This window comes from Natator depressus, chromosome 25, assembly GCF_965152275.1.
Source record: "Natator depressus isolate rNatDep1 chromosome 25, rNatDep2.hap1, whole genome shotgun sequence".
Classification (NCBI taxonomy): Eukaryota; Metazoa; Chordata; order Testudines; family Cheloniidae; genus Natator; species Natator depressus.
Window position 1 is genome coordinate 9,013,211 of NC_134258.1, and position 22,427 is coordinate 9,035,637.

A 22,427-nucleotide genomic window follows, 5' to 3' on the forward strand; every position below is an offset into this window, starting at 1 on the left:
CAAGCCTTTTTGAAAATCAGCACTAAAGGTCCAGCAAGCTCCTCAGCCAGCTCTTTTATAATTCTTGGATGCAAGTTATCTGGACCAGATGATTTAAAAATGTCTGATTTCAGAAGATTCTGTTTAACATCCTCTAAAGACACTAGTGGAATGGAAAGAGTGTTATCCTCTCCACATGATGAGATTATATCATCTGTTTTTCCCCAAATACAGAACAGAAATATTTATTGGACACTTCTGCCTTGTCTGTGGTGTTGATAATTCTACCATTTCCATCTAGTAATGGATCAATACCACTGGAAAAACTTTGTAAACTCTCAGCTTGCACATGCTCAGTAGAGTTGTCTTGAAGTTTAACAACTAAAATCTCCAGGGAATCCATCTGCATTGAGCATACTCTGGCATCTCCCAAATCCTATTTGTGACTGGACTGTGTATGTGCCATCCTGGCAGAGTGACTGAGCATGCTCCAGCACAGGGCTACAGAGCTGAGAATGACTTTCCCTGTAATTGCTACTCTGCGCCAGGAAGGGGCAGATATTGGCAATGAGAGCATGGAGTTTGTCTTCTGTGCTCTGTGACCACCCCCAACTTGCTGTCACTCAAGTAGCATTGAGGAGGAAACTGAACTGAAAGCAGAGTGGGGATATAAGGCAGATTAGGGCTTGGGAAAGGAGTGGATTGAGACAAGGATTCTGGTGGGACTGTGACTGGCTGGGCAAGGAGACTGGGATCTGGGGAGAATGACAGACTGGAACTGTGAGCTGAGAAGGGGAGACGAACTCGTTGGGCAAGGAGACTGGGAGCTGTGGGGGAACCAGTAAAGGAAACAGGAGCTGCGGGGGCGGGGGGGGGAGATGGGACTGGGAGTTAGGAGGGTGGAGAGAACACTGCGATCTGTTGAGGGGGTATGGGGGGAGACTCAGTGATTCCTAGTGGCCAGGGGAAGTGGGCACAGGGAGAGACAGTTCTGACAAGGAGTTGGGATGGAGGAGAACTGGGACAATGTGCAGGTGAGGTGTGGGAGACTGAGATTGGATGAAGACCCCAAGAAGGGAGACTGGGACTGAGAGCAAGTGCAGGGGAGAGGCAGACAGCTAGGATAAGGAACCAGGAGAGGGGAACTGATACTGAGTGGGCAAGGAGACTGGGACTGGGATGACCAACCTGATGAGTGAGGACTGGAACTGGATGTGTAAATTTGAGGAGGCATGCAGATGCTCTGGTGTGAGGTTTGCCATATGCTCTTCGGTTGTCCGCAAACTTTAGTCACTGTTGAAAGGTGTTAACGAGAGACTTGGGCTTCTCCATATTGGCCTTGCTAAAGGTTGTTATGCTTCTGTCATCGGCATATTGCACCAAAAGTGATCCATCCAGATGAGGATAAGGAGGATTTCTGCCAAACCCTGATAGCATCATCAGGTTGGTCCCATGTAATCTCTTTAGGTGATTTTAATGGCAGGACTGGCCATGATTATACATCATGGGGCAATGTGATAGGCCATCAATGACTATACATCATGGGGCAATGTGATAGGCCATCATGGAGTTGGTAACACAAGCTCTAACAGCTTGCAACTACTTTCCAAATGCGCCGAATACAACCTTGTTTATCGCAAACAGTGTTTCAACAGGCCAACAAGCATAAGATGACCTGGATGCATCCTTGTTTAAAACACTGATGTGGTCGGTTACATTATTGTTTGGTGAAGAGATCTCCAAGGTCAGACTCACTCGTGTCATGAGAGGCTTCAACTGCTGGTCAGACCATAGATTTATAAGAAGTCAAATATCCTTCAGTACTGCTCTCAAGCAACATAGCAACTCAAGCCAGTGAAGAAAATCAGTATTTCAAGCCTGGAAAACTGTGACAAACATTTGAATTCCAAGAGAAAATCACGGAAGCATTTTCCTCAGTTACAGCATCCTCAGTGGATGTTGAGGCATCCTGGAAACTTTTTTGGGACACTATATATTATATGGGTGGTGAAGTTCTTGACCTCATGAAGAGGAAACATCAGGACTGGTTTGACGAGGATGATCCCAAAATATGTCTGCTCTTGAATTCACTGCATGTTATCCATTGAACACATAGCAGACAGATTCAGCATCCAGGAAGGCTGCATATCATCAAGCAAAACAGATGGTTAGACCAGACTTTGGCAAGTGAAAAGCCCATGGTATGAAAAGAAAGCAATGGAATTAAAACTGGCAGCAGACAATGAAGACACCAAAACCATTTTTGCTGGCCTTAATACTGTGTGTGGCCCCAGGTGCAATGGGATAACCGTCGTACGAACTGTGGATTGCAGTAGACTCTTACGGCTGGTCTGCACTAGAAAACTTGATCGACCCAGGTATGTTGCTCAAGGGTGTGGAAGAAATCCACACCCCCTCAAAGCCGTAGCTGAGCCGACCTAAATTTGTGTAGGTGGAGGAGATGGATTATCTACACTGATGGGAGAACCCCTCCTGTTTGGCATAAGCTGCGTTGCTGTAGCTTTTGTAGACCAGCTCTTAGTTGACAAAGAGAACTTGACTGAAGGATGGAATGTTTTAGTTAGCTTCTCCATCACCCTCCCAGTGCTTTTGAGGAATCGAGCAATGCTCTTCCACAACACCTATTAAAAGAACTTGCGCTTGTCCCCCACCTTATGAGAGACCATAATAGTAATCATGAAGATGTCACAAATGAAACCACCTAGACCAGATGGCTTTCTAGCAGAGATCTACAAGCAGGGTGCCTACCACAGTGTAAGGCACCTCACATGGCTCTCCCACGTTATCTGGGAACGAGAATTGGTGCCACAGGATTTCAAGGATGCTAGCATTGTCCATCTCTATAAATGTAAGGGTGACAGGGCAAACTGTTAATCCCTTAAGCTCTTCCCTATTGCTCAGAAAATTCTTGTAGGGGTTATACTGAATATACTTAACACTTATCTTGTGAAAACCATCCTCCAGGACACTCTGTGGATGGGGCACTATATAGACATGATCATCACAGCCCCCCAGGTTCAGGAAAAGAGCTAGGAGCAAAACAGTTGTCTTTGTATGGTGTTTGACATAGCTAAAGCTTTTTACTTTGTAAATCATGAGGGACTCTGGAAGCTTTTGTTCATATTTGGATGCCTTGCAAAGTTTTTCTGTCATTTGGCCCTTCCGTAGTGAGAATGATGGTCACAGTGGTGGAAACTGGTGAGATATCAGACCCCTCTTCAGTCACCAGTGGCTCTAAGGAAGTTTGCAGGCTGGCTTTCACACTTCTACATCCTGTTTTTTTGGCTATGCTTATGGATTCATTTCATGGCAGTGATAGAGTATTTATCTGTTTCCACACTGATGAGAAGTTGTTCAATCCACGGTGCTTCTGTGTTTGCACAAAAGTAGCTTTTATTTGCTGAGTGAGCAACCAGTGAATAATCAAATGATATTTAATTTATAACTGATCACTTTGCTTGTGCAGTCAGTCATTTTGGCTTAGCAGTCAGCTGAAAGAAAACTGAAATACTGTACCAACCTGTGCCTGGGGATGTCTACCTAATTGTTAAGATCAGTAATGCACCTCGTAAGTCTGTGGACAATTTTTGCTATCTGGAGAGTATGCTGTCGCAGAATGGTACTATTGAGATTACTCATCATGTAGCCAAGGCAAGGTCTGCATTTGGAATGCAGTCACACTGCCTGTAGAAAAGTGGAGTTGTCAAAATAAGCACTAAACTAGATGTTGGCAGTGTTAGTAGTAGCAGTGTCGGGTCCAGGATATGAGAGACACAAGGTGGGTGAGGTAATCTTTTATTGGACCAACTTCTGTTGGTGAAAGAGATACACATTTAGTTTAGTGAGAAACAAGGAGGGTATAGGGCAGTTGTACTTGCGAATGCTTCTGTATGGTTGTGAGACATGGACAGCAGGTCACTGCCACATTAGGAAACTTGATCAGTTCTATATGCACTGTCTTAGGTCTGGTCTATTTGCAGGGTCAGATGGGTGGGACAAGATTCCCAGTATCAAAACCCTTAATTGTTGTTGCCTATCTGACGTACAAATTATGCTCATAAAAGTTCAGCTGTGTTGACTGAGCGATCTCATTTGACTCGAACAGCCCAGTGGTCAGCTAAAGCCAGCCACCAAGTCTCATGGTGGCCAATGCAAGCAATATCAAGGAGCATTAACACCTGATGTGCAATACATGAAGAGCACAAACGAATTCAACAGCCTGCCATGGTCTTGGACAATTTTGTCTGTCCCACATGTAGCTGTTTGAGGTTCTCGCGTTGGTCTGACCTTGCATGTGTGTTCAACTATGTTTGCTGAATCTTCATATGTTGATGTTGCATGAGACTCCATTATCACATAGGAATAAGGGTGGAGGAGGATAGGGATAGAGATATATGGAAGGGCTGGGAGAGTAAGGGTGGCAATGATAAGACCGAGGGACAAGGACTGGAGGAAGTTGGGACAAACAGCAAGTCAGCTAGCAGAATGTCCAGAGTTCACATGTATGGTTTTTTTAAAATAAAATAAATTGTAGAACTGCTGTTTGTTTTTTTTCTCCTCTCTCCCCAGCTGCACTTTCTTCACTCTAATCAGTCCCTAGAAAGGTCCAGCCATACTACAACTAGATCTGGTGTTTTTGTAACAGATCAGAGACATGGTCACTCACCATTACTGCTTATAAGTAATTTAGTTGAGCTCAGCGATATTCAGAGCGAGGCTCATTAGCTTCAAGTGGCTCATTAATGTGTCTCCTGCAGCTCTTTGCAGCACGTGATATTAAAACACCATGTGATGTAATTATTAAAAAATTTAAATAGATAAAAATAAAACCAATTAAAACACACTTTTATGCAGCTGTAAACATTTAAATAGATTAAAAAAAATCAAATTCTGCAAAGTCTTAACATAAACAAAAAGGTTTTAAGCCCATTTTAAAAAAAACTGTTTGTGCTAGCATGTTTCCTCCTTGAAACTGCAAAACTTACCATGGCATGGCTTGTTGCTTCAGCTGCTTTCTTGATCGTCCAGTGTGATTGGAAGATGGTGAGCAGCCAGCGGTTCAGTACTTTACAGTGAAGGGTGGTGCACAACACAACAGCAATTGTCAAACCAGTCGTAAAGTAAAAACTGTTCTCTCCACCTCAAAAGCCAGGTGTCTGAGTGCTCCATCGGAGCGTCCATGCTTCTACTCATGTAAAACAGCACGTGGCCTTGGTTGTAACAGGATGTTGTTTACATACAGGTGTCCGTCTGCTGATCCTTTTATAATCAGAAGTGAAGAGAAATGAGAGAACTGACTCCCCTGGCCCTCATGCGTTCTGTAGTTAGCTGTTGTAAGAGTTTGATTAGGTTAACTAGCTGAACATCAAGTATTGTCTGAGGTGTCAAGATTCTCATTAGAAAAATGACATCAGATTAAACATTATGAAAAAAATTCAAGGTGCTTTGGTCATTCCTTTTGTGTGAAGCTCTTAGGCGCTGAAATACACATCATTGTCTTGCTTTTTCTGGGGAATAGTAGACACTTGAATTCACAACTGTGATAGATGAAATAAGCTTCCATGCATAAGACTATTCCCATTGTTGTTACAATTTAGCATACTCTGTTAGTAATCCTCTCCTAGCAGATCGAGCAGAAAGTGGAATAATGGGAAGGAGTTTTGAGAGAAGATGGGATAAGAGCTGGCGATGAATACTTATATTGCAATCAGGGAACTATAGTAAAGCTGCCAAAAATGGGGAGGCATCCCTGGAACAGGTGGCCTCAACAGCATTAGCATGGATTCTCCTCAAGAAGGCACTCCTGAGTCCATGCCCTGAGCCAGAATCTTTTAAGTCAGTTTTTAAACAATGCTAGTACTGGACTTGAATTTGATTCTTCTGCTTGTGCAAAGGATTTCTGTGCATTTTCCTGATTCAGTTTGTGCAGCCTTTTGGGTGAGAATTTGCATGCTTGTGCTTTTGTAAATCTCATCTTGAAATTTATTCTTGAGTGTTGACTCGTCATACCTGGTTTGAATTCAGCGCAGCTTGCTGTGCTTTCCTGGTAAATGGCATTTTCCTGAATAACTAGTGAGAAAATTACTGGTTGATTCTACCTGCATCAAATGCTAATCAGTTCCACTGGTCAGTCCCTGGCAACAGGAGATAGTATTCACTCTCCAGTATTGTAAAACATTTATATACTACAGTACATGTAAATGGTACATGTAAATGGAGATGAAACATGTTTCCTGCCCAGGAACTTGCAAGCTTAATGTAGAAGGATCCCAAAACATGTTAATTACTATATATAAGAATATCTTCTCTCATCACTGAAATGCAGCCTACTCTATGGTGAACTGGATTATCAATTTGAAGATTATAGTTCTGAGAATTATATAGCTATTGCAAGTAAATTATAACCCGTAACACTACTAGAGTAGAGAGGACTTGGGGGGGGATGCAATATTTTTTTGTTTTTTCCAGTTTGTTGATTTTGTGGCATTTGACAACACTTTGAATAGTTGGTTTCACTGTCTTGCTGATGAGCACTTGCACCTCTCATGTTCTGCTCTGGGTGGTGAGCTCTCCTGTCTGCCCTTCAGGCTCTGGTAGCTGGTAGCAGCATTAGCAAAGCTGAAACTGAAGAGGCTCAAGGCAGATGTGTACACAGAGAAGAAGGATGGTATGAGAAGCGATGGGCCCAAACTTTTTTTGTTGGTGTTGGTTTTGGTCCTGCTGTAAAGAACACCTTATAAGCACAGCAGTTGAATGTGTAAAGCCTTAACTTGTAAAAAATATTATTTAAAAGGGTGCTTTATCAGAAACACCCCCTCAAAGTTCTCATTAATATTAGACATAAATATTATACCCAACTGAAATCATAGGGGGAATTTTCTATCACTGTGGCCAGGCTTAACACCCTACTTTAAAAGAATAGTCTGAGATTTTTTAATCATAGGTGACAAATGCCTGTGTTGTCTTTTGCAAAAACATAATTCTTTCCAGCACAATGCTAAGCATTGGTTCAGTGTTAACAAACAAAGAAATGTGTTGCCAGGATCACTTACTGCAGCACCTGGATTTTTTTCTTGGTGGTTTCCCATCCCAGTATTGACCTGGCCCAGTCCAACCATGCTTTTACTTTGTGCGATCTGACACAGTCATAGCCCAAGTGGCATTGCTGCAGGTTGTAGTAGCCCATTTTGCATTCTTTAATCCTCAAAAGTCCTTTACTGCCCTCTAGTGATATTCCATGGGTATAGTGAATAGACGCACACAATTTAAAATATTTACAAAAAGAAAAGGAGTACTTGTGGCACTCCTTTTCTTTTTGTGAATACAGACTAACACAGCTGCTACTCTGAAACCTGTTAAAATATTTAGTCTCTCTCCATAGTTAAGTTTGCAATCAGAGTTCCATTAGGACTTTTTTTTGCCATCTCTGTAACTTTCTAAATTAATACTTAACTTCATAATGGTAAATTTTTCAATGTGGCTCATGGTGAAATAAAATTTTTACTGCAAATTTGAAGGAAGTTATACAATTGCTCTTTGTTGATGGAGATTTAAAAAATGATTCGTGTGCATTTTTATAAAGTGTCTGACGCTTCTTTGTCTCCATACACACTGCAGATTTAATCAAATTATAATGCAGGGTTCACATACCAAATAGCTTTTATCATAACCTTGAGAAACTAGTACTTGAGCAAAAAACTGTCTTTATTCCCAACCTAATGCATGAGTTGCTGTCATTGAAACAGATGGAGGAAAAGAAAAAAGCATGCTGCCACAATTTTAAATGACAACCACTTACTTCCATATACAGACTGATTAGAGGGGGCGGAAGTTGGTGGAAAAGCTTAGCTGTCGTATTCATTCAGGGCCAACCACTTGCACGTAATGAATGGAGGAAGCTGAAGGTTGTGGATAAGCCATCAGCTATCACTGGGCCTTGTGCTAACCACACGTGTGGTACAAGTTGTACAACTCCTACCCCCATGTGGACAGTTATACTGGTATAAGCGTACTTATTCTGGTATAGTTCATTCCTATAAGGGAATAAACTATACTGGCATTATCTATCTTAGAGATTGCTGCCTATCACGGACTGAGAGCCTTCCATATAAAATCAATAGCAAAGTCCCTGGTGGACTTCAGAGAGTTTCTGACATTCCTCCCTTTATGGTGTCAGTTCTGCTTGCCCTTTTTTTTTTTTTTTGATTAGGTGGGGTGAGGTTGGGAGGGGTTCTGGAATAAAAGGGGCATTTGGATTGTGAGTGTCACTTACAGTGGAAAGGCTTTCTCGGGGGGGGGGGGGGGAGAAGGGGGAGGCGCACATGTGCTGGCTTTGCTAAATTCCCAAAAGATGGTCAGGCCCTGGATTTGTGTGATCTCGTCTGGGTAATTGTTCATAGCTAGATCTCCTTGACAGAAAATGCTTTGTTCCCATCTCTTACTTGCATCATCCTGGACTTCGTGGTGTGCATAGCTGCAGAGGAGGGGTTCATAGATTGACATTTGGTCTTTGCTGTAGATTGAAACATTAATTGCTTTAAAAACTAGGATCACATCAGATACAATGAATTTACTCCTGGGGGAATTCTGAGCCAAAAAATTAAAAATTCTGTGCTCAATATTTTAAAATTCTGTATATTTTATTTGTCAAAATAACACAATATAATCATGCCAGTTTCAATCATTTTAGTAACTTACTTCAAAATACCTGTCAGCAAGTATGTCTAACAATACAGACAACAAAAAAGATTCCCCCAAGAGTAGAGAGTTAAAGAAACCACTGTGACAACCCAGTTCCTGTTTTCTGTTATGCTTTTGTTGCATGACTGAGTCTGGTGTGTCACGTGCCAGCTGGGCACATCTTGGGGGGAAAACTCTGCCCCTCTGGTCTTTTGGTCAATTTTTTTTCATCCTGCCACTGTAGGGTTACTATATAGAGGTACCCACATAGAGGACACTGCTGAGGGGAGGGAGAGCTGGAGGGGTGTGTGTACAGTTGGGGGGGTGCTGGAGAGGGGTTCTGGGGCCCCCTGCCCCCCGAGCCCAGCGTGGAGCTAGACACCTGCCACCACCCCATTCCCCCCGGAGCCCAGGGATCCAGAGGGTGAAACAGCCCGATGCTGGTCAGACTGGGTTTGTATGGAGTTTCCTGTGAATTCAGCGTTGGACTGTGCAGGGCTGACAAGGCACAGAGCCTCCATTCCCACTGGACTGGATGCTCTGCTCACTGCATGCTGCCTCCTTCCTTCAGGGTGTGCTGGGAACTGCAGCTTCTGGGAACCCCTTCCCCTCCCACCGGCAGTGTCCTCTATTTGCAAGCTGGGGAGCCAGGTTTTGCTGGGTCCAGTGGCCCCTAGTGTCAGCTAGGAGCTCTGCAATGCCAATTCTGCCAGGAAAAAATGAAATTCTGTGCAGAATAGGGTGACCACCTTCTCAAAAGGCAAAAGCAGGGCACATGCAGGAGCCACACTCCCAGCCTCTCCTCTTCCCCTTAAGGCCCCGCCCCCTGGCAAGGTCAGAAGCCAGAGCTGGGCTCCAGGGAGCCCAGGCCACTCCACCTGCCCTGGATGGGGGGCCGGAGGGCTTGAGAGCAATCCCTGGCCCGTGTCCCCACTCCCCAGGGCATGCGGCCCAAGGCAGGTGGAAGATCTGGGGCTCCCTGCAGCGGCTCTTACTACTTCCCAGCTCTGGCTTCTGGCCTGGCCAGGAGTGGGGCCTCATGGCAAGTGGGGACTAAGGCCCACCCCAAGGAAGAGGCTGGCACTGCCCCTGAGCATTGGACAGGCACGGAGCAGCGCCACAGGGAATCTGGGACAGTTCCTGTACCGGCGTCATTAAGACTGGGACTTGAACTCTGCATTTCAGGCCTGTCCTGCTCAATTTGGGATGGGTGGTTACCCTAGCACAAAACATTAATTCTGTGCAAATTCTGCCTTGCGTAGTGGTGCAGAATTCCCCCAGGAGTACAAATTACAGCTGGTGACATGCATGGATTACTGTGGCTTGGTCCTGATCCATGAGGAAGGAACTAAGTTTTCTGGCAAGCTGGAGGCAAAAGAAAGAAATTGATGCTACTTGGTCAACAGATTTAGCTAGGAATCAAACAGAACCTTGAGGTTTTCACCACTTTCACTAATTGGGAGTGTGCGCCTTTAATGGAGCGTGAAGACTATATCTTATCTAGGTCTCTGAAGCGTTTCCCCTTTCTGACCAGCATTATTCTAGTCTTGCCTGGTCCAGCTCGTCTACATCCAGGGCACCTCTACACTGATATAACTGTGACCACAAAAGGGATTGTTCCAGTATAACTATACATGTAGAAAAAAATCACACCCTAACCAATAGTTATATCCGTACAAAACCTGTACACCAGGTCTGTGCACTACACCAGTACTGAAAAGAGTGGAATGTGACTGTCATAAGCATCCGCAAAGGAAACAAACTGTATTAAAATGAAAAATAGGACTGTGCTGTTTTAATCCACATTAGAGTATGTTTGTTGGAACAAAACATCTAAAATCTAGTGTAACCCTTCTGCCAGGTGGAATCGGCAGCAACAAGGGCCGGGTTCAAAATCCAAAGGTCCCTCTTAACAATACAGCACCGAACCGGCTTGAGCCCCGCCCAGTAATCTGGGAAAATTAAACACCACCGCGGGTGCCTCTAAGAGGCAATACATCCTCACTCGCAAGCACCGAGTCCGAGTATAGCCGAGAAAACTTCTAATAAACAGGGAAAGGAGCCTGGCATTAATTTGGGAAAACATCATGATTCGCACACATCTGACCATGAGCAAAACTCCTGCCCAGAGTACATTGGCCAGTGGCCTTTGCCTCCGTTTCCCACCTTGCAGTGTGAAAGTCCAACAAACAAATGTCCCTTTAACATGCCGCTCCCTCCACCCCACCCCATTTACAGCGGCTGTCCTTGGTCACCGGAGACCCAGAGTTCAGAATTGCATTCGTATGAGTTCACCTGCCATGGGGAGGTGGGGGAGAGGGACGTCAAGCAGTGCCTTAGTTGCTGCTGCTGCTACAACTGCTCACCGTTACCACCGTCCACTCTGTGTTGCTGCATGCTTTTGTTTGTCGTGCCACCATTCACTTCACCGTTCCATCATCTGCTTCGCCACCGATGGCCCTGTGCTGTCACCTTCTGCTGCCACCTGCCTCTTTACTGTGATCTCTGCGAGTTGGTCTGTTGAGGTTCCATCCAGCTCTGTGATTTTAGCAGCTAGTGAGGGAACCTCACTGCTAGTGCAGGCTGAGCAGTCTCTTCCACAGAAACACTGTCCTGCAGCAGGTCTAAGGCTACGTCCATGCTAGCACTTTTGTCAATATAACTTATGTTGCTCAGTGGGGTGAAAAAACACCCCTCTGAGTCTCATAAGTTACACCATCAGAAGCACCGATGTGAACATTGCTGTGTCGGTGGGAGATGCTCTCCCACTGACATAGCTGCTGTTGCTCGTTGGAGGTGGTTTAATTATGTCTACGGGAGACCTCTCTCCTGTCGGCATAGAGCGGCTACATGAGCGATCTTACAGTGGCATATCTGCATCGGTACAGCTGTGCTGCTGTAAGCATGTTAGTGTAGATATGGCCTGTGGCTCATCACTTAGATCTGATTAGAGCTGAAATCACTGATAGTGATCACTTAACACAACAAAAGAGACTCGATGGAGCCTAATCAGCTCTGTTTTTAAACAGTGGAGATGAGCAGGTCAAATGGTGCCTGACTCTGAGGAGGAGCCCACACCGCCAGGCAGAACCACCTGTCCCCACCCTTTCTCTCTCCACTGCGATTTGGCATCTGAACCCCATGTCAGCGAGTTCAGTTCAGTTGAAGGTGACCCCCTCGATCAGGACAGAGACTTCAGCTATGTCTATACTACGGACATTTCAGCGGCACAGCTGTGCCACTGTAAGGTCTCCCGTGTAGCTGCTCTTTGCCGGTGAGAGAGCTCTCTCCTGTCGGCATAACTAAACCACCCCCCAACGAGCGGCGTTAGCTATGTTGGCAGGAGAGCTGCTCCCGCTGACATAGCGCTGTCCACACCAGCACTTTTGTGGGTGAAACTTACGTTAGCCAGGGGCGTGTGTTTTTTCACACCTGGACCAACAAAAGTTTTACTGACAAAAGTGTTTGTGTAGACAGAGCCTTAGTACAATCTTGCTGGCCTTTACTCTTACAGTAAGGATAACAACATTTTGTTACCTCTGCATTCAATACTAAAGTGATTTGTAACCCAACACCAGCCAAAACTGATCACTTGGGCAACACAGCTCTGTCTGCTGGATACCTAAGCATAGTAGGTGTGTTCATGTAAATAGAGTCTGGCCATGAAATCTTTCTCTCTCCCCCCATCTCATCATTAAATGTCAGGGAAAAGCGTGTTCAGACCTTGCTTACAATTTTTGTTTACAGTTGTGGTTCTGCGTAGTGTACATGGGCACTGATTATAAAAATATAGTGTTAAAATTGTTTCTGGCAAAATGCTCCTCATCTCCTTTCCAGTGGGGCTCTGAAATGTTTGATCAGTGGGGAAAATGGAGAAACTTGCATATGTTTATCTTGAGATTTGTGCAAGAGAATGTGAAGAAAGGAATGTTTTTTCCCTTTTAACTTGTCTGCTTTCTCTCTCTCTGTCACTTCCCCACCCATTTGCCTTTTCATTTTTCAGGTGCTGAAAACTCACTGGAAACATGGGGTCTGAAAACCCAAGTCCACAGAATCCTGGCTGTAAGATCATGACCTTCCGTCCCACCCTAGAGGAGTTTCGGGACTTTGGGAAATATGTTGCCTACATCGAATCGCAGGGAGCTCATAGGGCAGGGCTTGCCAAGGTGAGCTTGATCTCGACCTACTGGATTCGATTTAGAGAAATTGAAAACCTCGTAGGTGGAAATGTCAGCATTGGGCTTATGAACATTTGTACTGGATACAGTATCTCAGTTGAGAAGTACCCATTATGTTGCAAGAAAGGAGTCTGGGGACAGGTGTCTACAAAACAGTACTAGCGAGAAATAATTTTCTCTTATTTAGTGTTGCTTTTTTTGAATGTTATTGAAGTCGTCTACATGTAATGTGCATGGATAATCCAGGCAAAAATAGCAGCCTGTGTGTGCTTGGCTGTAGTTCGTATGTTTGGAACTAGAACATTTTTGTTAATGACAAGGCCAAACCATTGGGATTATTTCCTCTTCTTCCAACATGATAGGTGATGTTGAATCTTTCATTTCTGTCTGGAGAGCTAGACACTGACTTGTGTTAACGTAATGTCTGAAAGACTATCTAATAGCACGTGCCCCTTAACACTGAAGCAGGATGACCTATAGTTAGAATGTGTGCTGGGAGTTAGAACTCTGAGTTTTGCTTCTGGTTCTGCTGTGGACATGCTCTGACCTCAAGCAATTTACATAGGATGCAGCTTTTAAAATGCCAAAGGCAGTTAATGCCCAAATCCAAATGGAGTTATGCACCTCATTCCCTTTGGCACCTTTGAAAATCAGACCTGTAATTTTTTTTTAAAACAAACAAAAGGAAGTATTTTTTCACACAGTGCACAGTCAACCTGTGGAACTCCTTGCCAGAGGATGTGTGAAGGCCAAGACCATAACAAGGTTCAAAAAAGAACAAGGTTAGTTCATGGAGGATAGTCCATCAATGGCTATTAGCGAGGATGGGCAGGGATGGTGTCCCTAGCCTCTGTTTGCCAGAAGCTGGGATGGATCACTTGATGATTCCCTGTTCTGTTCATTCCCTCTGGGGCACCTGACATTGGCCACTGTTGGAAGACCGTGTACTGGGCTAGATGGACCTTTGGTCTGACCCACTATGGCCGTTCTTATGTTCTTTGAGCCTGTTTGTCCATCTGTAAGAAGTAGTCAGTATTCCCCCTGATAGGGAGATGAGTGGGTTTATTGTGAAGTGCTTTGAAATAGTTTGAAAAGTGCCGTTTTGGTGTAAATTATTACTACATTCCCATGTAGCATATGTGCTAACTATCCCTGCCCTTTAAAAAGCACGCTTAGTTCAGTGTAGTTCAAAGGTATCCTTATTTTTCTTCCCAAATGTCTGTTTGCTGATGTCAAGCTGGCAGGTATGAGCTAAAACCCTGGAAATTCAGTCAGAAAAGATTTCTGATTCTGCAGTGTTTTTAAAATTTATTTTTATTTTTAGTGATCAAATAATCTTTGTATAACATTTAGTGTTAATCCTTGTAATAAATTTATTGAATAAACATGGCTGGCGATTAGTCAGAGAAGTAGATGTCCTCAGTTTGTCCCCCTTTAGGGGAAAAGGAAAATGGGGTAAGTTTTGTGAAAGACACTCAGTTGATTATAAAAATAAAACCATTCCTAGTTTAAAAAAAAATCTATTCCAATTTTTGTCTAACGTCTCAGAGTTGAAAACAAAATGAAACTAAGTAATGGGCCATCGTGAGATGGTCATATCTGATTTCTAAGTTTAAATACTATAAACACAAATGTTTGAGAAAATTAGGGCAAATTAACGAGGATGAATCCTTTTGTGAGCATATCTTGTGGCATCACAGATTGACTAATTTGTCCTAACAAGGCAGGTATACACTTGGCATGTAATGGAACAAAACAGAGCACACACACATAGAAACATTGCTGTTAGGCATGAGCGAATAGCTCCTCGTTAAAACCTAGGTCAATGACTGCTTTTATTACACTTGCAAAATGGAGCCTGTTATTGATAAAAAGTGCTCCATGAAGTGTTTCCTCGCTCACTCAAGCATACTAATGATTTAATTCTCTCTGAGTCCTCTGGAGTAGATTATTGTAACTAGTCTAAAAGCTGTTGGTGAACTCAAATCTCAGAAAGAGGTAGCTTTTCCGACAGTACTATGTCCTCAGCTTTGCGGAATATTGGTTTTGTGCCTTGACAACTTTATCCAGACAGTGCCTTCTAATTGGCAAAAAAGCCCACCTTACTCTGGAGAACCCATTTCCCTGACGATCAAATCTAACCTTCCATATCTATTGATCATAATTAATCTCTTTTTTTGTTTAAATTCATGTTTTATTCTTCAAGTTTGAAATAAGTTTCCTTGTTGTTCTTCGACATGCACTTTCCATGCACAAGGGAACCTCCTCAGCATTTAGGCCTAGAATTATTCTGTTTAAACTGACACTTTCACCTTCCAAACTCTGCACTGCTCTGCAACGTCTTTTCACACCTTCAGCATTTGCCTGAAAGAACCAGGAAACCGTGGGACATCTATCCTTAAGGAGAGCCAGTGCTTATATCTTTAGTGGCTCACCTCTTAAAACGAGCACTCTGTCCAGCATCTTTGTATTTTTGTCTTGCCTTTTCCCTTCCTAGATCTTTGTGGCTGAGTCTATTATCTCTACCTAGGAGTTTCCCCAGCAGATTTCCCCGACCAGTGTGGACATACTTTTTTTGTGGGGGTGAGGAAGACCTGTGCTTTACAGCACAGCAGACCCCCAGGTGGCATCTAGTGTAGTTTTATAACACTGCTTTTCTCAGACAAAAATCCCCATCTGTGCCAGCCAGGGAAACTATGCTGGCAAAAACTATTTAGATATGGATGTTTCTGGTAGGGCTACAGCCATAATATGGACAGGACCGCTGTCTTTTCATCAAATTTTGCTTTTCTTTATGATAAGCCTCTTCTAATGGTTTTCATTGCTTAAAATAGAAAGGATTCCTTTTCAATCCAGCTGTGCAGCTAACAGCCTCTAATAAGCATATGAACTCTAAATGTGTGCCCCTTTATTTATTTCAGCTAGGTGCTAGCTGTAGTGTCTACTTATGGCCTTTTATTAAGCAAAGTAACAAGAAATATTGCACTGGAGTAAAGGCAGTTGGTCTGAAATAATCATACTGAGTACTTAGAGCTTTGTTTTCCAAGCACTTTATAAACACTAGCTACCTAATTAAGCTTCTCAATGCCCCTGTGAAGAAGCTGAATATTATCTTCATTTTCCAGATGGGCAGAAAGGCCTAGAACACAGTTCTTATGTGTGGTAGTTTGTTTTTTGCTTTTTTCCCCATCTATTTTACATGACTATCCTGCCACACTGCATGAGTTTGAAGAGGATTGAAGTTTGCTTACTCCCTTTGTGTCCCAATCTATCAGCCTCTTCTTGTAGCAATGTCTTGTCAGTAGGACAGATGAGTTGAAGTCCTGCCTAGATACTGAAATTCAACAGTGTTGTAAGTGGGTTTCCCAGACATGGCTAAAAATTTTGTTTCACTGATGGTGGAACCTAACTGTGGCTTAATAGTGTTCTTGAATTGTGCTACCCAAGGTTTTAGCATGGTTTAGAGAGAGGTTTAAAAATGGTTATGCTCCTGTCTGTGCTTTGTGACAGAATTGCTTTCTAACCAGGTTTGGGACAGTAATATTGTAACCAGCTTTCCTAACATGTTCAAAACATAGTTTGTGTCCATTCTCTGTTCATCAGGTCTCCCGACTCTTTTGTGTGGAACTAGGGTGGCCAATTTTGGTTGGATGTATTCCTGGAGGTTTCATCACATGACTTCTTTAATTCAAGATTAATCTTTGTTCTGGCGTTTCCAGGAATTAATCATGGAGAGTTGGCAACCCTATGTGGGAGTGCTCTTAGAACCCATTCTAAAACGGTCTTTCTAGCCCAGTCCTGATCTACTGTTCCAGGGAAAGTACTTTAGCATTTCTCTAGCAAGAATAATGTATAAAAATCATCAAGCTAATTCTGCTCCTGTTTAGTGTAGGGAGAGCTTGAGAGCCCCTTGAAAGCTCAGAAGGATTTAATAATCTGTAGACTTTAATGTGACAATCTCAGCAGGGTTTGCTAGCCTTCTGCACATTACTATTGGTCCCAAAATCATTCCATGAAGAAAATTAAAAATAGAGTGGTATTGCAGGTATCCAACGGAAAAGAAGTTCCGCGGTATGGGCCTGTTCTAACTCCTAGTGAAGGCAGTGGGAGTCTTGAGTTGGATTGGGTCCTACGCTGAGGTATTCCACAACATACTGCTAACTGGGGAAATTCCTTGTGATTTTCACCAGGTTTTATCTGCTATTTTCCATTTTGGGGTAAAATCAGAGTCCTCATGTGGAACTTACATACTTATAACCAGAAGAGAAGCAAACTACTAACTGAGCTATACCAAACAATATCAGTCTTGTGAATCTCCCCATTTTTAATTGTTTTTCCCCCAGGGAGAGGATAATGTCACTAGAAATCTCTAAAAGGCTCTGAAGTCAGTAGGTGTGGGTACTGTCTTGTAATAGGGCTGATAATGGATTTATTACAATTTCTTTGGGTGGCAGGAGAGAAGAAAATGCCACCTTCCAGGAAAGAAGGATATAAACTATTTTGATGTACAGTGGAAGACTAAACTAACTTCAAAAAATATTTCTCACCATTGAACTTTGTCTGGTGCAGCTCCATCAGTGGGAGGGCTTGTAGTAGACGGGCTGCCAGCGTTTTAACCACTGTCACCTAGGCCTGCTCTGAGCAGGGTTAGATGACATGATGGTTAAAATGCATGTGGCTGGTCTATAGTAGCTGGAGGACTGCAGCAGTGTGAAATATGGCTACACTAGCATTTGTCTTAGCAGAAGTTAAGTGTCTGCATGGCATAGATGCGACTTTTGTTTTTCTTTCCTCCTCTTTCAGGTGATTCCTCCCAAGGAATGGAAGCCCCGAAAGACTTATGATGACATCGATGATATGGTCATCCCAGCACCTATCCAGCAGGTGGTGACTGGGCAGTCGGGGTTATTCACCCAGTATAATATACAGAAGAAACCCATGACGGTGGGAGAATACCGGCGTCTGGCCAACAGTGAGAAGTATGTATTTGTTATGAGTGACAATCTGGTGCGGCATTATGGATTGGGAGGGGCAAATGGAAAGCCTTTCTTCTTTACAAGCTGGGAAGGAATTGCAGCCAACCTTGTTAAATTGTAAACATTCTGGTGGGAATGGCTTGTACTTGTAGTGTTTCAGATTCATAATTGGAGGAGGTTATGCTGGAGCATCCTTGTATGTTCTGCCAAATCAGTGTCGGAAGGCCCTGTTTGATGGCTGTCTTCTCAATGGATATAGATCTCACTGAGAAAATGGATATGGGATCCATAGAAAGATTATTGCTTCTGAGGCTCTGGAGCCATTTATCTTGGCACTGTGGCTTGCCAAACTGGTAGCCACATGGAGAATGTGCCACATGTGTTTTAGTGCCTAGATACAATGCTGATGGCCTTGGAAGTGTGTATGCAAGCGTTTGTGGCATGCGTGCCTCTCTAAATATGTGTTTCAAGACACTGTGTGGCAATCACTTAATCTCACCCAACTCACCAGCTATGTCCTCCTTCTAAATTTGCACATCCAGAGCTGTGGAATATCTTGTTCTTTGGTTCTGGCAACTTTGATAACAGTAGGATCAACATAAAAATATACCTAGTAGAAAAATGTATGTGTAACTTGTATCCTTGATTTGGTTCAATTCCCCACTGCTAACAGGCTCCTTTTGGCAAATTACTTAACCTCTATGCCTTATTTCCATTTTACAGATGGGAAACTGATATTTCCATACTTCACATAAGTGTTGTGAATATATATTTTTCAATATATGAGAGGTGCTTATGTACACAGAGTTCATAGGCAGTAAGTTTTATGTATCTAAAAATTAAAAACATGCATATTGAATAACCTGAGCATCTTTTTTTTTAAAGTTTAGTCCATTTAAAAAAATTTCTTCAGAAACATTAGCATTGGAAAATGACTAGTGTAAAAGAGGAGGAGGCAGTTGTGTTTAAGCTACAGGATTAGGAGCAAAAAGAACTGGGTTCTGTTCCTAGCTTTCTCATTGACTTACTGTGTGATCGTGGGCAATTCACTTCACCTCTGTCTGTCATAGTTTTCTCCATTCTGAAATGGGGATAATACTTCTATATCAGTGGTCCCCAAACTTTTTATGTTGCACCCCCCTTACCCGTAATGTAATCTGTCTGGGGGCTGTGGCTGGGAGTGGGGCTGGGGGCAGGCCAGGCTACGGAGGGAGGGCCAAGGAATGGGGCCTTGGCTATGGGTGAGGCTGAGGCTGGAGCCAGAGTGGATCTGGGTGGTGCTCCCTCCCCGCCCCTCGTGGGGGCCGGGAGCAGGGCTGCATTGGGGGCCAGGTCAGGACCAGGAGCTGAAGTTGGGGCCTCAGCTGGGGCTGGGGCCAGAGCTGAGTTTTGGGCAGAGCAGGGCTTGGTGGCGCGCTCTGCCTGCCCCCAGTGGGGGCTGGTCTGGGCCCTACTGTGCCCCTCCAAATGTTGCTTCGGGGCATGCTCCACGATTTGGGGACCACTGTTATGTATCTTCCAGGAGCATCGTAAGGCTTAATTCACTGATGTTTACAATGTGCTCTGAGATCAGCGGATAGAAGCTGCTATAAAAATGCATTAGCAGTATTGTAAAAAAGCAGAGAGGGAACTAAGCCAAAGCTTATGCTCTAATAAATTTGTTAGTCTCTCTAAGGTGCCACAAGTCCTCCTTTTCTTTTTACGGATACAGACTAACACGGCTGCTACTCTGAAATAAGCCAGAGTACACTCCCACTGTAAAACCAATAAACCAGTTGCAGCCTAAGTTCCATCTAAGGTGCACGGCCGCGCAGCTGCCTATTAAGCGCTGCGCAGGCGCTCAAGGCTGCGGCGGGGAGAGAGACCTCTCCCTGGCCCTGCCACGGTGCCCTTCCCCCCACCCCAGCCCCAGACCTGATGCAGCTGGGGGACAGGTGCCCCTGCCCTGGCCCTGGCCCTGACCCAGCCCAGCCCAAACCTGCCACAGCTGGGGGACAGGCGCCTGACCCAGCCCGGTCCCGAACCTGCTGCATCTATGGGAGAGGCGCCTCTCCTCCCCCAGCTCAGGTGCTGCTGCAGGAAGAGAGAGCTGGGGGAGGGCAACCTCTCTCCCCACTGTAGCCCTGGGGAGCCCCACTGCACCCCAAACCCCTCATCCCTGGCCCCACCCCAGAGCCTGCACCCCCAGCCGGAGCCGTCTGCCCCAGTCCTGAGCCCCCTCCTACACTCCAAACCCCTCCCCCCCCCCGTGCCACATTAATTTTGTTATGTGCACCAATGTGGAGGTGAGGTGTGAGACACATTGGTGCACATAACAAAATTCATTCCGCACATGGGTGGGAAAAATTAGAGGGAACACTAGTTGCAGCCAGTCAGTTACAGTAGGCAGAACAGAGTGATTAACTAGGTGTCTTGATATAGGTTTCTCTGGGTCTGCTGAGTAGCTCAAAGTATAGAAGACCATAACTGTACTTGCTTAACATCTAAATGTCCTCTTCGGAACCCAGGCCTCTATTCTGGTTGTAAGGCATGTCTAGTCTGAGGTAGTATTTTAATGGCTCCACAAGCTCTTTTCTGTACTCTGGTTATAAGTTGGTATAGCAGTTCACTCTGGGACTGATTATATCACCACGGCACCTTTCCTCTCCACTACCTACTGCTATGGAGAGTCTGCTGCCCAAACCATAGCTTCCAGCTATTCCTATGCTAACCTCAAAGCTGAGCAGTTTATTCATTTATGCAGTCTCTGCTGAACATAAATTTCTAAGGTCTGTGACTTTTCCTAAACTCTTAGCTTTTCCCTTTGCTGGTCAGGTACTGTACTCCTCGTCACCAAGATTTTGAAGACCTGGAACGCAAATACTGGAAGAATCTGACGTTCGTCTCACCAATTTATGGGGCAGATATCAGTGGCTCGCTATATGATGCAGTAAGTGCTATGTACATACTTTTCAGCTGCTTGTTAGATGGACCATAACATTTAGTGCCTACTGAATAAATAGCAATAATACTTCATCCGCAACGCCATTCAAGAAAATGGCCACCCCGTTAGAATGGAATCTCCAACCAGATGGACTTTAGGAAAAGCAAGCACACCTGCCACCTTCCCTTTTCGGGTGGGTTTTTTTCCTTTGGAAAAGCAGCCAAAGGGTGAAATAGCTTTCTGCTGAAGTGCTGTGGCGATCCGGAAACGCAATACTTCAGGTCTTGTGCTCATAATAAAAAATTATCTTCACTATCTTTAAATACAACCTTTGAACTGAAAATAACACTCATTTTTGGGTAGACAAAGTAACGGAATATAAACTGATAAATCTCTTATTTTAATACGTCTAAAATGTTTGGTTAATCTGGATAGCTTTGTTTATAAGCTAGTATTTTAGAATCTAAGTATCATGGCAAATAAACAGATGCTACATTATATTAAGTATAAAGCTGGATTTGACCAGTGAAGGGTCTTTTCTATCCCTAATATCTGATTTTTACAGACTTCACCTATTTGTAAACTACCTAAAACTGTAATTCAATCTGCCACACTTAATAAAGAGTTACTAATTTTTTCTCTTTAAATATGTAAATGAAGATTTATATAAAATATTTTAAAATAACTTCTAAACCAGACACAAATCTATAAAATATTTAAGTTATTAAATATCTATATTTTTTTGTACACTGAGGTGGGAACTCTGCGTTGGTCTAACTCTGCTCCTGTTGAAGTCAATGGTGAAAACATCAGTGGAAGCAGAATTAAACCAATGCTGAAAGCTTTTGAAAATCCCATGCTGGATGTTCGTATATAAACCATTTTAGCTTCATGGATGAGTAGGAAATTTTGTTTGGATTTCTAATTCTTCATTTTGGGTATAGTTGTCCTGTACACCTGCCTACACTGAGCTGGGATAAAGAGTGAACATGTTTCACGGGCTAGACCCCAATGTGCAGACTCCAATATCCAGTTGGAACTACAGGGGTTATTTAGGTAACTGTAATATCTCTTTTCAGAGGAGTGGACACTGTTTTTATTGGTTGCGAGTGTACTACTTTTGTGTGTTCACTGGGGAAAGTAACTAGATAGTGGTTATAGAGAACTTCTAAAAATCAGAATAAGGTTCTCTTTGAAGAGAAGAAATATACAATGGTCCCCTCATGCTTATTTCCTTTTGAGCTGAAAACTGTATCTCTGGAGTGTTGACTGTCTGGTTGTAATATTTAGACAGTTAAAATGAGATCACACTGTCAAATGTGTAGTGCTTCTGTGTACACAGCAGAGCAAACATTGGGAACAAACATTTTACACTCGAGCTTCTTGACTGTATAAAGAAAAATCCATCCTCCCCACCCCCCCCCCAATCTGACTTGAAATAAATATACATTATTGAGGCCTTCCACAGCAGTGGTTACTCAATGTTTGTTGACTTAGATGCATTAATATTAGTATCTCTTACATGCCTGTGGCATTTTCCAGTGATGATGACCTGAGCCAAATATAAAGCTGATTTTTTTTTTAAAGACTTTTCAAAATTGATTTTTGCACCCGTATTTGAACCTTATAAGTAGTGGTTATTTACTTCAAATAAACAGATAACTTGTAATT

The 22,427-nt window shown here is 43.5% G+C and overlaps 1 protein-coding gene across 1 annotated transcript in view; it reads left to right on the forward strand.

The window, feature by feature from the left end:
* KDM4B (lysine demethylase 4B) overlaps window positions 1-22,427 on the forward strand; it is a 210,431-nt gene that overhangs the window by 17,595 nt on the left and 170,409 nt on the right. Inside the window, exons 4-6 of the mRNA XM_074939369.1 lie at window positions 12,683-12,845; window positions 17,661-17,836; window positions 20,648-20,762. Coding sequence (XP_074795470.1) covers window positions 12,705-12,845; window positions 17,661-17,836; window positions 20,648-20,762 — 432 coding nt within the window. The 5' untranslated portion in view covers window positions 12,683-12,704. The remainder of the gene's footprint in view (window positions 1-12,682; window positions 12,846-17,660; window positions 17,837-20,647; window positions 20,763-22,427) is intronic.